General features: G+C 38.3%; 1 protein-coding gene across 1 annotated transcript; it reads left to right on the plus strand.

The window, feature by feature from the left end:
• The first annotated feature begins 7625 nt into the window (after positions 1–7625).
• Positions 7626–9159, plus strand: Gpr15 (G protein-coupled receptor 15). The gene has a single exon (XM_050149067.1). The coding sequence runs from the start codon at positions 7626–7628 to the stop codon at positions 8706–8708; it is 1083 nt and encodes a 360-aa protein (XP_050005024.1). The 3' UTR covers positions 8709–9159.
• Positions 9160–16290: the final 7131 nt, after the last annotated feature.

The following is a 16290-nucleotide window of genomic DNA, read 5'->3' on the forward strand; positions in this document are numbered from 1 at the left end:
AAAGAAAGGAAGGAAGGAAGGAAGGAAGGAAGGAAGGAAGGAAGGAAGGAAGGAAGGAAGGAGGGAAGAAAGGAAAGCTGACTAGAAATAAGTCAAGGTAAGGTCAGAAATTCATAAGTAAGAATAAGTCTCCATATATTTATTTGGGAGATGAATGTTGCCCCCCCCCAAAGAGTAAAAAGGGTTTTACCAAAAAAAAAAAAAACAAGTGGACCTGATGATTATTAAATGGTTAAAGCATTGTTTATAATTTAATGTCTACAGTGTTTGAATAAGACTAGCATAAACAGCTTTTTAAAACTCCTAACTCCCTGTTGTGAATATAGGTAGGTGCCCTAGTTCACAGCAAATGACTTCTGGACTTGTCTACTACCTACCAAGTAACTAGGAAAGACTTAGCAGGAAGGCACTTCTGATGTGGTTGGTGTTAGTCCTCTGCTCAGAAAGTTCTAAGTCCTGGGTTCACCCTACACTAGTCCTGACACAGGGGGTAAAGTTTCTGGGGGCTCTACGAAGGAGAATGGTGCTTTCTTCCTCCAACTCTGCAGAGTGCCTAGCAAACAGGACAACTTTTAGTCACCAGCTTAGTGTCAATGTGGAAGTGTGTGGTTGAGGTTTTGGCCACCCTGAAGTCCTCAGCACAGAAGATCTGAACTTCCTTCTCACACACAGTCCCACCAGCCACAATTCACATTGCTGGGTTATCTCTGCATCTTTGGTGTTTTCCAATTTTTATTTATACTAGTTTTGTGGGTGGGAAAAACCTGTAATCAATTATTAGAGATAAATTTTTGCTCCTATTTCTTGCTTAGCTGTTAGGGAACACCAGCTGCTCATATGCATTGTTAACCAAGTACAGCCTAGCAACCATCCCAGATTATGGGATATGGGTTTTAAACTAGGCATATGGATAAATTTGCTGAATTTGATGTTTCTAGTTTTCAGGAGTAAGGTGTTATAGATACAACCCACTGTTAAGTGAGCCCAGTAACAGAAAATCTATATATTTAGATAATAATCTTTGTACAAGAATTCCCTTCCATCCTGGGTTCTCTAATATTCTTAAATACAACTCTTCTTTTTTTTTAAATTGTTTGCTGATAAGAACCAAAACTTATGTTAATCAAAATATAGTTACCTTATATTACTCTCATATATTTGTCCTTTTTTTTTCTAGTAAACTTTGGGGCTCAGAAAGAAAAATAGAATTAGTTCAAGCCAAACTCCAAAGTCTTTATATCTAAATGTTCACTATAGATCAATGACAAAACTTGATTCAGATAAAAAAATCAAATAAAAATGTATCTTAAATGTTGTGGGGTATTCACCAGAGAACACAGCTCAGACATGGGTTTAAACCAATAGAAAATCTTTATTAGCTGGTCGACGACGTTACAAGTTCCAGTCTTCTCCTGAGCCTTTCTCAGGGTGAGCACAAAAACTATGTTCTGGTTGACATGCTTTGGTTAGAAAGAAGCAGAATTCTAGAAGCTAAAAAGCAAGGTTAGTACATTTAGAGACTTTTACAGAACTATGGGCTTTAATGGATTGAGTCTTTGTTTTTGCTTTGGCGAGTGGTACTGTCTATGTGCTAAGTTTTATGGCCTAATGGTGCCTCCATCATGGAGTCAGTTGTGCTATGGTCTGGTAGCCTACTAATGTCTGGGGCCCTGTTACAAAATATTAAACTCTGTCCTTTTCATTTAGCAAATCCTATTAAAGTGTAACAAATAATAGTTGTTTGATCCCTATTGTTTATGTACTTTATTTTAAAAGGCTATGGGTCCTTCTGGATCCCAGTGATCTCATTAGTTAAATAGTTATTAAACCACTACCAAAAAACCTAAATTGTGTGACTCATAGTTCCGCTGAAAGTGGCGGAATGTAACTTCAAAACACAGTTACCATAGATTTGTCATCAGCTGCAGAGATTGAGGTAAACAAGATAAATAAATTCATATCTATTCGTTTGTGAATTGCTTCTGATTTAACAGTATGCACTGAATTAAGCATTTGCATGAAGCAAAAACAATATGCTGTATTAGCTAGAAATCTCTCTCTGTGTTAGTTTATGATACGATGAAAATGGCAGAACTTGCGTAGAATGGAAGCTATTCCAGAGGATTTTGGATGTTCTTGCTCATTAGAAATGGCTCTTTGAACCCAAGCATGACTTAATCCAGGTTTATAAGCATTTTTTTTTTTTTTTTGGCCACTGCAGCCAGTAGTGTCTGCAGTGTTGGATTGCCAGGAACAACAACATAAATAATTTGATATGTATAACATGAATCCATATCAAACCTAATGTTTTATTTGTGTGAATGTGTATGTATTTATGGGCATGCATGTGGTATACGCACAAATGTTGAAGTCAGAGGACAATAATTTGTGATCCTTTCGTGATGTGGTTCCAGGAAATCAAAATCTGATCGGCAGACTTGGGGCAGACAATTTTACCCAGTGAGCCATCTTTCCCTCTGCAAATCTACTATTATTTTTTTAAAGGCCTAAATTAACAAGGAAAATAATAAGCTAAATGAGGGTTCACTGATTACAGCAAATATATCCCTCCTAGTTTGCTAAGCTATTTTACTAAATTCTAAATTCTCCAAGTAATTTTAGGAACAAAAAAAAAAAAAAAAAAAACTCCAGGGGCTGGAGAGGTGGCTCAAGTGGTTAAGAGCACTGACTGCTCTTCCAGAGGATGCGGGTTTAATTCCCAGCACCCACATAGCAGCTCACACCTACCTGTAACTCCAGTTCCAAGGGATGTGATATCCTCATGCTAATGCACATGAAATAAAAAAAGCAAATAACAAACAAACTCCTAGAGTGTGAACTGTTTCCTTAAGTTTAATTGTTTAAATGATTGCATACTTTACTATATTTAAATAAGAAGTGAACAAGAGAATATTCTTAAATATAAATAAACATGTCTGTCTGTAAGAATAAAGAGAAATAGTTTGCTTCAAGCTCTTTGCCATTTATCCTGCGACCTGTAAGTAGAATACACATGATCAGAAGACTTACATTTGAGATGACTTTGTGCCCACTTTTTTTTTTTTTTTTTTTTTGTATAATTTGATGGCATATCAACCAGTTTTGGAGGGCAGACCTTCTTTGGAAAGAAGCCAAAGTAATTTAATCCCAATGACAGAGGCTACCAACTGAGGGGACTGGCTCTGTTCATACAGAAGGCTTAACCAGCACTGTGGGTTGGAGGCTACAAACTGCAGTTACAGCTATATAATAGGACAGTAGATTCACCTGAGCAAATGTCCTAGTGGGGTAAGCCTACCTTTTTTTTGTTCAACATCTTATTTAGTTCTGAACATGTCTTGGGGATTGAAAATAGAAAATAGGAATTCAAAAGAAATCCTAAAATATGAACTCCAGACTAAAAGTCTTCTGTCGGTTTCAGCATTTGACATATCTTTTAAGCCTTCAAAAAAATGGCCAAAGTAATTACAAAGCACAGCATATTGCAGTGTTTATCTTACGCAAATAACTACAGTGCTTCTAAACTTTTGTGTGATAAACACAGCATCTAGGCTCTATCACCAATAGCCGAGTCTATAAACCTAAACAGGGTTTGGGAATCTATAATTAGGAGATGATATAGGCAACTCTAATGTGGGTAATGGGCCCTGGCATCCCTAAGTTCAACACCATAGCTCTGAGACATCAAAAGGAGTAGGTGCTGCTGTCTGTTTTAGACACTAGAAAGGAGGTGAGTAGCCTCTGCTGTTAAATTATTCATGATCAGCTCAGTGGGTCAGAAGACAACATAACTAGTCACATGAAATGACATCGTGAGTACGATACAGAGTATTTTAAAAACCCAGAGGACCAAGGCACACACCTTTAATCTCAGCACTAAAGGAGGCTGAGGAAGGCAGACCTCTGTGACTTAAGAGTCCAGCTTGCTGTACATAGCAAGGTCCTTCCTCAAAAAGAATAAAGTAAATAACACAAATAAAAACCCAATGGAATCCTTTCTGGCAAGGACTAGGAAGAAAACTTGAGTGTTTTGTTGTTGTTGTTTTATGGGAAAAAAATCAGTCCTCAAAAGGTGCGTACGTACTTTAATTCAATTGCTAATACCTGCGTCTTGTTTTCCTTTTTGAAGGAAACTTGTCTATGTTACATTTTCACATGCTTATGGACTCACTGATGCTTTTGAGTTTTGAACTATGTTTAACTGATTATTATATTGTTAGTATCTGCATGTGTATTTCAAAGGATGTTCAAAGTGCTAAAAATGACCCTTGCACTCGGGTTTCTTGGAACTTCCCTATTTTACAGCCAGCCTTTACTGTGGGTTTTCTTCTAAGACAGCATTTTATTCTGCGTTACTAAGACCCAAGAACCATGCTACTTTCTCCCCATCTTTATCTTAAAACAGCCCATTTCCTAATGTAGGTCTGGAGGAGATACTATCAATCCATGATGGATATTCTCATTATGAAGAATGTTCATTGTCGTATTTTCACTACATGTCATACTCAGAGTTGACAGATATGATAAAAACTAATCACCTTATCTATATCTGCTTCAAAAGTCTGATATAAATGTCATATTCATTAGATATGGTTTACACCCCCCGCTCAGCAACTTTAGAAGCTTGAAAGAAAATTTAGACCTACAGAGACTAATTAAATTTCTAAATGTTTAGCAATTTTCTTTTTTATTTGTTTGAGACTGTGTCTCTCTATGTAATCCTGGCTGTCTTGGAACTCACTATATAGACCAATCTGGCCTTAACCTCACAGAGATTCACATGCCTATGCCTCTTGAATGCTGGGACTCAAGGTATGTGTTACCTAGCCCAGCTAGCAATTCTATTTTTATCTACATGTATACATTCTATTAAACTAATATTTTCCTCCAAAATATAAATATTACCTCTTTTTAATTTTTATATTTTCATTTTAATTCCTTTAAAAAAAATTTGTGTGTGTGTGTGTGTGTGTGTGTGTGTGTGTGTGTGTGTGTGTAGGTAGGTAGGTAGGTATATCAAAGAACACTTGTAAGGTAAGTTCTCTCCTACCAGATAGGTTCCAAAGATCAAACTCGGGTTATCAGCTTGGAAGCAAATGCCTGTACACAGCTGTGCAATCGCACTGGTGCCAAGATATGGTCTTGACACATATGTAAGGATTTAAAAGTTCCAGCCCCTTCCCAGGCAGTAGGTGTACAGGCCATTAATCTCAGCACCCAGGAGGAAGATGCAGGTGGATCTCTGAGTTGGAGGCCAGACTGATCTACAGAGTGAGTTCCAGGACAACCAAAACTACACAGAGAAACCCTGTCTCAAAATGAACAAACAAAAAACTCTTAGCCCTAAATCAGACTTATCAAATGCACAATAACTTCTGATCGAATGAATTTAGTGTTACATCTAAGGCACAACCACAGAAATTTTCTATGACTGGCCCTTCAACCCATGCACATATAGATGCAGGGTTTCAACATTCTATTTTAAACAACTGTTCTTTTCCATGTAAATATTGTCCTACTTCAAACTATTTGAAAAAAATGAATTATTCTCTTAAATAATTAAAGTTTACCCAGTGGGAAGGATTTCTGTCCCAGAAATGTCAAACTGTTAATTATTTTCTCTGAACTACAGTCTATATTTAGCGAAGAATATACCCCCCATGACGTGACTGAACAGCACAGAACAGTCAGGACAAAGAAGACAAGTCACCCCATAGATCAACTCTTTAGTGACTTGCTCCACAGGAGAAGAATCTTCAGTCCTCCATAATCTTACTTCTCTTGCCTGGTACAGAGGTCAGAGGTGACCTATGACCACAAGGAGGGAGAGTCAGTTGCTCTTTTCAGCAACCAGCTACTGAAAAAAATGACGCTCCTGTGGAAAGGACTTTAACTATATAGCGGTGATATTTTTGTCCGCAGACATCCCTTCTTCTGCACAATAGTGACTGCTGTAATCCTGAAACCTTGAGCATTAAATGAGATGGAAGGAGGAGAGGTGAGTGCAAGAGACTCGATACACGTCAGACAGTGAAGAGGTGAACTCAATATCAAAAGTTGTTATATTTTATTATGGCCCCTACATAGGAGAAAAAGAAATACACATGAAAATGTGCAGTGAAATGTCTTCTGTTATAGTTTGTTTCTCAAATATTGAGAAATTTGTATGAAAATTTTAAATTGTGAAGCTCTCCTGTAAAGGCACTTTATACGGTATTTGCATTTGTTGCCAGTTCACTCATGTGTGGAGACATTTACTGAAAAGTGATGGGTTGAAAGCTAAAAAAAAGAAAAAAGAAAAAAGAAAAAGAAAAAAAAAGAACTCTTGCTGGGTGCAAAACATCTTTATTCCTGGTATTTGGGAAGATGAAGTAAAAATATCTTAAGTTCAAGGCCTCCATGGGTTCACTGCTACAAAGGTGTATGTAGCACAACACAGAGAACTGGCAGAGAAGAAGGCAGCTATGGTCTGTAAAAGGAAAGTCCCTCATAAGTGACGATGTAACCTGAAATACAAGAGAACCTGAGAATGAGCTATGATAGCAGGTAAGAGGTAAAAATCGCAGTTAGTGTTTTTAAAGCATGTTTGTAATCCCCATAAACCTCAGTGGTACCTATAGCTAGATTTGCCATTGATCCCCAGAGAGAAGAAAAGAAAGAGAGGGGAGGGGGAAAAAGGGAGAGGAAGAGAGGGGGAGAAAAGAAAAGAAAGGGAGCAAGGGAAGGAAGGAGGAACAAGAGGGGAAGGGGAAAACAAAAACAAGAAAGAAGGAAAGGGGAGCGAGAAATGAATGGAATGCCAAAAATACTGAAGTCATGAATAAAAGTACAAGATGCAGTCCAAACCATTTGAAAAATTAGTTTATAAAGATAGGGCTGGTTATGAAACAAAACATCCAGATAAATAGGAATAATCCCATGCCCTAGTTACAATCATAGTGTTTGCTGTGTGTGTGATCTTCATGGCTTGGGAAGACTCGATTCCCTCCATAGGGAATTAGTAAATACTAATAACGTGTGTGTGTGTTTGAGTGTCTGTGTGAGTGTGTGTGTATGAGTGTGTGTCAGTGTGTGTGTTTATCAGCGCTGTACTACAGAGCATCATCAGCATTTTACAATTCTATAATAACAATATTAAAAAGTTGACGTACAAGGCTGCAATCGCATAATTTGGTGTCACAGAAGGCTACATTCTTTAAAAGAAGTGAAAATAAAATGTTGATTCATTTCTTAATTTCTGGATTTAAGAAAACAAATCAAACATCTTAAATAAAGAAGTCCAAAAAAACACCTAAGTTTCACAGGCGAGTACAAATAAAGAAAACCACAACCACAGCCCAGCACCAATCACAGGGGTGCTCCTTGTGGGCCTTCAGAAGACTGGCAGAAACTACATTTTAACTGTTTTCATGTTCGTCCAAGATCGTGAAAGAAGGGGAGAGATAGAGACAGAGAGAGCAGAGAGAACAGAGGAGAGAGAGAGAAAGAGAGAGAGAGAGAGAGAGAGAGAGAGAGAGAGAGAGAGAGAGAGAGGAGACTGCATCAAGAAGCTCTCTCGATTTCTCAAGCTCATAAGACACATAGTAGGTAAGAAAACTTACCAGCTTCAGCATCTAACTTCAGTGATGGACCCAACAGCCACCCTTCTTTATTTGGATTACTATGAAGCTGCAAGCACCGATCATCCCGTCATGGGGACTCTCTCCCACCTTTCCTACACGTCTGTCTTCCTCCCTATCTTTTACACAGTCGTGTTCCTGACTGGAGTACTGGGGAATTTCATCCTCATGGTTGCACTGCATTTCAAACACGGCAACCGAAGATTAATCGACATCTTCATCATCAACCTGGCTGCTTCTGACTTCATTTTCCTTGTTACACTGCCGCTTTGGGTGGATAAGGAAGCCTCTCTGGGGCTGTGGAGGACTGGCTCCTTCCTGTGCAAAGGCAGCTCCTATGTGATCTCGGTGAACATGCACTGTAATGTCTTCTTGCTCACCTGCATGAGCATGGACCGCTACCTGGCCATCATGTGCCCAGCCTTAGCCAGAAGACTGAGAAGGAGAAACTGCGCATATGCAGTCTGCACCAGTGTCTGGATCATCTCATGCCTCCTGGGACTGCCCACGCTTCTGTCCAGGGAGCTCACTCAAGTGGATGGGAAGCTGTACTGTGCAGAGAAGGAACCCACTCTGCTAAAACTGATGTGGGGTCTGGTGGCCTTAATTGTCACCTTTTTCGTCCCCCTACTGAGCATTCTGACCTGCTACTGTTGTATCACGAGGAGGCTGTGCGCTCATTACCAGCAGTCGGGAAAACACAGCAAAAAGCTGAGGAAGTCCATAAAGATCATCATTATTGTTGTGACGGCCTTCATCTTCTCCTGGTTGCCCTTCAATACTTTCAAGCTCCTGGCCATTGTCTCGAGGTTGCAGCCAGAACACCAGTTTTCCCTGGAGTCTTTTCAGATGGCTATGGAGGTGTGTGGGCCCTTGGCCTTTGCCAACAGCTGTGTCAACCCTTTCATTTACTATGTCTTTGACAGCTATATCCGTCGGGCCATTGTACATCGTCTGTGCCCTTGTCTGAAGAACAATGACTTTGGGAGCAGCTCTGAGACATCAGACAGTCACCTTTCCAAGGCCCTTTCCAACTTCATCCATGCTGAGGATTTTGTCAAGCGGAGGAAGAGATCTGTGTCACTCTGAAGAAACCTGGGACATTTCAGGCTCTATGGACACTCTTAGGAAGCTGGGTTTTGTCAGCAGTGGAGAAAGAGAAAAGCATTAAAGTTGAAATTTATATTGCTTCATAAATCCAAGAAAGTGTTGATTTTTTAAAGGTGCCCCTGAAGAGCTCCTGTGTTGTGGATATAACTAGGCCATATGCTACATTTTCAACTAACTGGTCTTACTTGGCAATTAAGCCAGCCAGGCAAATTACAAACTCCATTGTCCTTGAACTCTTAGGCTGATTTCTTCCTGTGTGTCAGTGCACCTTCAGGCCTTTCAAGACCATCCACCCCCACTGTTCATACCGGGCTATGTTTGGAAGAGACACGTTCATCTGGTAAGAAATGGAGTAGGACGCACGATAACAAAAAAAAGTATAGTTGCAATCTGTACCTCACAGTCCCTGAGTTACTGAGATGAACTCTGGTCCCTTTTCATCCTGTGTCTGGTGAGTTGTCATCTCTTTCCAGCATTGGTTTGCATCTCAGGCCAATCTTGCCAGCTTTGGTCTGGAAGGAAAAGTTCATGAAGATAAAGCCACGTTGCATTGTGCCTATGAACTGAGACTCACCGCATTACCTGATCTAAAATCTGTTAACAAGGTAGCAGGATGCAAGATTTGACCTTTACCTTGTAAGAAACACTGGTAACAATCCAGCTTATTACAATATGTACAATGGTAACTGCTTTTTAAGGTTTTAATATGCTGTTTGTTTTCATTGCCCTAGAATTTGACTTTGTTGTAATTACATGTTTTTAATTACCTGTCATCTAGTTATCACATGAAAACGTTACTACTAATGTAATTGGAGCTTAGAGGCTTGGGCCCACCCCCATGCTGATTATCACTTGGGGTTCTAATTAAAATGTTAGCGCTGCACATTCCCTTAACAATTCTTTCGCTTGGTGTATATAATTTAAAGATGACGTGGGATGCTCTGTATCCAGCCAAAGAAAAAGAACTGCAGCAAAAGTAGTACTAGCGTCTTACATATGCTTTCAATACCAAAGGCCTTGCTGAGTCTCCTTTCCTAATGCAATACTTACTGAGTCAGCTTACATCCATATTTAAAACCAAAAAAAATGCAAAATTACTGGCAAAAAGAAAAGGCCACGTCAGCAAGGAGACTGTTGTAAGCTTGTGGGGTTTTAGTCCCATTGTTGGCCTACATGAATTGCCTTTTGATTCCTAAATGTTGAACTTAGAAATAAAAAAATGCAGATTGTTTTCAGAGACTGTCTTATTTAATTTCCTCCCAAGCATCTTTCCCAGTAAGAGAAATCTCAAATATTGAACATGTTCTTATACTAAATCTATTAGAAGCTGAAAGTATAGGTTTAGGTTCAGTAATGTATTCAGTTTGTTATTCTATACACTGTCACCAAATAAAACATTATATCCATTTTAAAGTATTTTTATATTAAAATATTAATTCTAATGGCATTAATTCCAGTACCAAATATACTAATGGCTATTTAATAGATTGTTGTGTTCATAGAAAAAAAAGACTATGTAAACCATAGCAAATAAAGTTTTCTGAGAAACTTCAAAATTGAATTCAGAATAGTTGAACAGTTCTTCAAAGCTGAAGCATGAGCAGAACACAGAAAAGAGAACATTTTTAATCATGCAGAACAACGCAACACCTTAATAATCATGGGAGTTACTGCTTTTGAGAAACACTTGTAAAACATTAACTGAGAAAGCCATTCGAAATGAGAAAGACTGGGGTATTACTATAAGCATAACTGTTCTGACAACCCATATCAGAACTGAATAAAAAAACACACAATGCCAGGAATTTTTGGAAGATAAATCTGGCATCCTAACACATTTACATCTTGCAGGCTACACCCAAGATTAGTAAAACAAAATAACAGTAACAATCTGAGTAGTATACTAAGGCTGCTTGTTTTCATTTTCTTAAGCTCTTCTATGTCTTTAACAACCAAACTAAAAATATACCAATGTTCAAAGCATTTCTAAAGTAGTTCTCTTGAATTTATCCCCAAAGAAGCCCTCCATTAAACCCTTGATAAAGTGTTGCTTGGTCATCCATGATTAGTTTTCAAATAACTGTAATGAAGACAGGCACAGACACAGGCACATATGGAACTAACCTGATAGGTCTTGAGCTTCGTGTACTCTGTCCACTCTAACATGCCAAACCTCTTCTCTGCCGACCATAAAGTAATGCGGGAAGCTATGCGCATGACTGAGAGAGTTCTATCCCTGGGGTCACAAGCTAATTTTTTTTTTTTAATGCGGAGAGCACAGTATGAGGTGGTGGGTGGAAGAAATCTTGCCCTGTGAGTGATTCATCTCCATCCCTCAAATCACTCTCCTTTCTCGCTGGCAATCTCAGAAGTGAGAAATGACTTGTCTGCTGTGTCTGGCCTCATAAAAGAGTGAGCCTTGGTTTTTCTCCAGAGCTCATTCACAAAAGTCAAGCAATGCTAAAATAGCTGTAACTTTCTTTTTAAAAGCAATGCCGCTGGTGTAGCCAGCCAGCAGGACGATGGGCGCAGCCTTGTCAAAGGGGAAGGACCAGAGGGTCTTCAAACCGCTGCCCTGTTTGCACTCGCTAGCTATTCCAACTTCCTCTGTCGTCCGTAAGTGTGGTTTGAGTTTCCTTCTGCAAATGCCTTTGATCATTTGCTTGCTTTAAGCCAACATTTCACATGATTTTTATTTATTATAAGGAGTAATTGTGGCTAGAATTTATATAGAGGGAAGAGCCTTCCAATATTCTGATTTTATTTTGCAGATGTAAAAAAAAAAAATCTGCCTTACAACAAGTTGCCCTTGTTGTTTCTGATTCTATTAGTCATTTCAATAATAGAACTGCATTTTACACTGAATTGATAAATTAGAATTGTGTCATAAAATATGACTACAGTGCTCCACCCCCCCAAACCCAATTTTAAATGTCTAGTAAACCAAACTATTAAAATATTCTTAGAACACAGTGAATTATCAGTTCCGATAAAAGTCTACTTATTATATATATTAAGCTAATAGTCGTAAGTTTTCTAAGGCCAAAATGTACTTTAAATTTATCATGGGACGTTTTTTTACTCGGCTACAAGCGGTTAAGTTGGAAGGCAGTCCCGTTAGTCAAGTGTCCATTCAGAAGACACGCGATACATTGTTAACCTTACTTCCATGATTTGTTGCATGTCTTTAGCTGATGTTACCAGTCTAACATTTCTTGGTTATTCTTGTTTCTAATTAAGAAAATTTAATAATTAGCCTTTAAAATTAGTCTTTATCAAAGTACTCCATGCTTATCAACAGCGATAGGATTTTAACACTTTATTAGTGCTTATCAATTCTTTTTGGAAAATAGTTTTATCTCATTGCTCATTCAAAGGAAAGTATAAAATGTTCTCCCTCGTGGTATATTCGTGCTTTGTTCTATAAATGCATCTTTTTATTTGCTCTTGATTATGTATAAGGCATGAGCTGTAAGCTATTTGTACATCAAATAAAATTTTATGCATAAAAATAATACAGCACTAAAGACTACTTTTAAAAAACTTTTCTCTGCTAGTCCTCAGCAAACTCGGCTTTGTTCTGTCCCTTATAAAGTACAAACCTCTGCAATTCATGGCGATCGGTTGTGAAATGCTCACATATCCTTGAGTTTGTCCATTCCGGAAGAACATAACTCCATAGAAAATTGGTGAAGTGTAAAATTTAGAATAACTGCCTGGATTATAGAAAATGAGCCCAAATGGGGTAGCAGTGCTAAGTGGATGGCCTCACTCTAGCTAAATGATTCATTTCTCTTCTCAATATGTCTGTGGTTTGGGATTCCTTACAATCATATCACACACTAAACTAAACACAGTGTTAATCGCAAACAATGTGTTGTGATAGTTGTTAAATCTCCTTAATATATGTATGCTTATTAAAGCAGACACACTGCAATTACTCTATTGACAAAAACACGTTCTCACATATACATACTTAAGTATATAAACCTACAGTGCAATTATGACTAATAAGCATCCCTTAAATTTTGTTACTATGATTACCTTAGTGGCTTCTAGAGTACATAAATCTTTCACCTTTTACTAATATTATAGATAAATTACTTGAGCTGAATGTAACTGTTCCCTATTTACTTGATTAAGTATGGAATACAATGTGGATGTAAAACAAAGAAAAAGCATGGAAAACGCACAACAAAACAGCATGTGTACATATATCAACACTTGCATGACAAACGCAAATGGATTAAAATGCTTTGCTAACCGTTTAAACAAATAGCCTGCTCCTCGATCAATCTTATCATCTGCATGCCTATTCTCTCCATAATCTATCTGGGATTTTATTAGACTATGTTATGTAAAAATGCCAAAGCACAACTCACCTATTCATGAAGTTTACCACAAAGTTATTTTTTGTAATCAAAGAAGTACTGATACTCAAGAAGAGCCTGTTATATGTAAGAAGATTGCAAGTCAGATAAATATCTTTGGTCTTTTATAATGCTGATGGAAAACACATGCTTACTTATTCTGTTAAGCAGTCATTGCTTGTTGCTTCAAGTATTAGAGGGCTGACTGTAGTCACCTCCTGAGTTGTGACCAATCTTTCAAGGCAGTGTTTATAGTGGCATGCCCAAGTGAAAATGCTCTGTTCTTAAAAGTTGTTTTAAGCTCTATAGATTATTTTATGCACAAGAGGAATTCTGACCAGCTTTCTATTTATTTTCAAAAGACAAACTAAAGAGGTATGCGGTCAGGTGTGCTGGGGCATGCCTTTAATCCCAACACTCAGGAGGAAGAGGCAGGTGGATCTCTGAGTTCAAGACCAGTCTGGTCTACAGAGCAAGTTCCAGAACAGCCAGGGCAGTTACACAGAGAAACCCTGTCTCAAAAGTCAAAAGAAGAAAAAAAAGAAGGAGGAGGAGAAGAGAGAGAGGGTAAGAGAGAGAGAAAGAGAGAGAGAGAGAGAGAGAGAGAGAGAGAGAGAGAGAGAGAGAGAGAGAGAGAGAGAGAGAGAGAGAGAGAGAAGAGGTGTGCAAAGCAAAGCAGACATCTCTGAAGAACCTTCCGGATTCCATGACTGGGTAAGATGCCCTCTCACTTGCCCTCAGCCTCCAGCAAAAGCAAAACTAACAGCTCAGGTAGAGAAGTGGTAAATGAGAAACGGAACTCTGCCTGCGGTTTCACTTTTGAAGTAAAAATACAAATTCGCAGGGCTTGAAGGTAGATGGAAAGGGCTACTGTGTTTGTAATGAAAAGGTTGATGAAATGCAGAGCTGACTCCTACATTAGCAAAACTCGTTTAAAATCAGGAAGATTCGTTGAGAATTGAAAGAGTCAGCGAAGAACTGCATGATGCACGAAGTTTGGAGGATAGAAAGTCAAAGCCATTTTGTCTCAAACAAAACATACTGGTAATAGTCTTGTGAAAAATATTCATGCAAATAATCAAACATGCCCATAGTTAAGTAACAAAAGTTTTTTACCTATAAAACTGGCAATCATGTTTGACAGGGTTAGAATGTGCCTTACAAGGGAAGACTTACTAGTCATCTGATTAAGCTCTCTAAATGCATCTTAGAAATCTATCAGGAGCAATTCCACTTGCAGGATTGGACCCTGGCAAACAGATATGGGCACGTTCATGGATAGACATGCCCAAGAAAGTTTCGCCATATATTCTTACTGCAGTATTGTTTGTAGAAGTAGAACAATGAAAACTTACATGTCCAAAATTGACTAAATAAGGTTCACATACACCCTTACTACCACATACTATGCAGTCAAAAGAAAATATTCTGAGACCTTTGTCATGCATTCAAGTCCTGAATCATATCATGGAATACCTGACTCCTTAAAAGCAACCATTGAGAACTGCCATGGATTTAAAATGATTAAAGATGATGGTTAACCCACAGTTCAGGCACGCCTTCATTTTACATTAGCCCACTTGGTATCAAATCTTTATGCTACATTTCATTATTATTTATTTTGGTGTTCACTCTTGTCTTCTATTTGTTTTTTTTATCCTGTTGTGCTTCTTTTATTTTTTAATTGATATTTATTGAGTTCTACATTTTTCTCTGTTCCCCTCCCTGCCTCTCCCCTCCCCCCTTCAACCTTCCGCCAAGGTCCCCATGCTCCCAATTTACTCAGAAGATCTTGTCTTTTTATACTTTCTACTTCCCATGTAGATTAGATCTATGTAAGTCTCTCTTAGTGTCCGTACGTTGTCTAAATTCTCTGGGATTGTGGTTTGTAGGCTTTATGTTTAAAAACCACCTATGAGTGAGTACATGTGATACTTGTCTTTCTGTGTCTGAGTTACCTCTCTCAAAATAATGTTTTCTAGCTCCATCCATGGGAGGATTTTTGATACCCAGTTACCATGTGATAGAGTAGTGATTCCAGTTATGGCTGGGGTGTTGTAATCTTTCCACAAGCTCCAGGTATAGATTCTATATTTGATGTTACATAACTTAGCAGACTATGAACTTTTGAGGGGATATTATAGAGAGAAGTAAGACAGATTCCAAAAAGGCTGTGAAAACACTATGCTGGAAAAGAATTCCTTGCTTGCTGTTCCTAAATAAGAGCTGAACAAATTCTATAAAACATATTTTTAAACTTTTACTGAAAGCAATGAATATATTTATCATTTAACTCTATCTAGTGATCGGGTCAGCATGTATTTGAAACGTATTCAGACCTGTGAATCTATGTCTCCCCTCAGAACTTCACATAAGGTTTTAGCCAGTTGGTTAACACGGATGTACATATACTCACAGTTAAGTCTTAATCATATATAAATATGGAAAGAAATGCCTGAGTCATAACTGTGCTCTGAAGACTAGGAGTATGAGCTGGAAGCAAGAGCTTCTCCAAAGGTCTATAGGCTTTCTTGGCTTTGATGACAAAGTGTAGAATAGTCTACAAACATAAACCTGCCAATGTTTGAAATGTTCCATCAAACAGATAAAAAAATATTGCAAATACTACAAATGTTTATGTCAGTCGGTAGAAAAATATGTAATCACCTTCTCCCCTCTTGCCTGTAGTTGCGGGGCTGCCAACCCTGCTCTCCGGAATGATGAACTCTCATTTGCATTGGGTATGAAAGAGAAAATGAAGAACTATCTAGTGAGTAGGGTTAGTACCAATGCAGACTTTTTTATTGCAATCCCTGTTCCATGTGTTTAGTATGCTAGACACATCATGGACTTAAAATAACAAAGAATTTTCATAAATGTTAACTATAAAAAGTTCATATTTCTAGTTTTTTTAATTGATGTTTGGTGAAGCCAAACCTGAAAGGCTAGGTAGAGATATGAATAAGTGTTACTGTAAGCGGGAGAAATCCTCGGGGTGAAATTCACGTCCATGGAGGAGCTTTGATCCGGCAGGAAAGGGTCAAAATGGCTTTAACTCCTTTCCACGTCCTTCACTTTGTTTTTTGTATCTTTTTTTTTTAATAAAAAAAACTGTCTCTACCCCACCGCCGCCTCCCCTTTCCCCTCCCCCTCCCCCAATCAAGCCCCCCTCCCTCGTCAGCCCAAAGAGC

Source organism: Alexandromys fortis, unplaced genomic scaffold (assembly GCF_014885135.2).
Source record: "Alexandromys fortis isolate MF-2015 unplaced genomic scaffold, M_Fortis_MF-2015_v1.1 scaffold_4, whole genome shotgun sequence".
Classification (NCBI taxonomy): Eukaryota; Metazoa; Chordata; class Mammalia; order Rodentia; family Cricetidae; genus Alexandromys; species Alexandromys fortis.

Bases quoted from the DNA above. Each gene is read 5' to 3' on its own strand.
- Gpr15 (XM_050149067.1), top strand. From the start codon at position 7,626: ATGGACCCAACAGCCACCCTTCTTTATTTGGATTACTATGAAGCTGCA.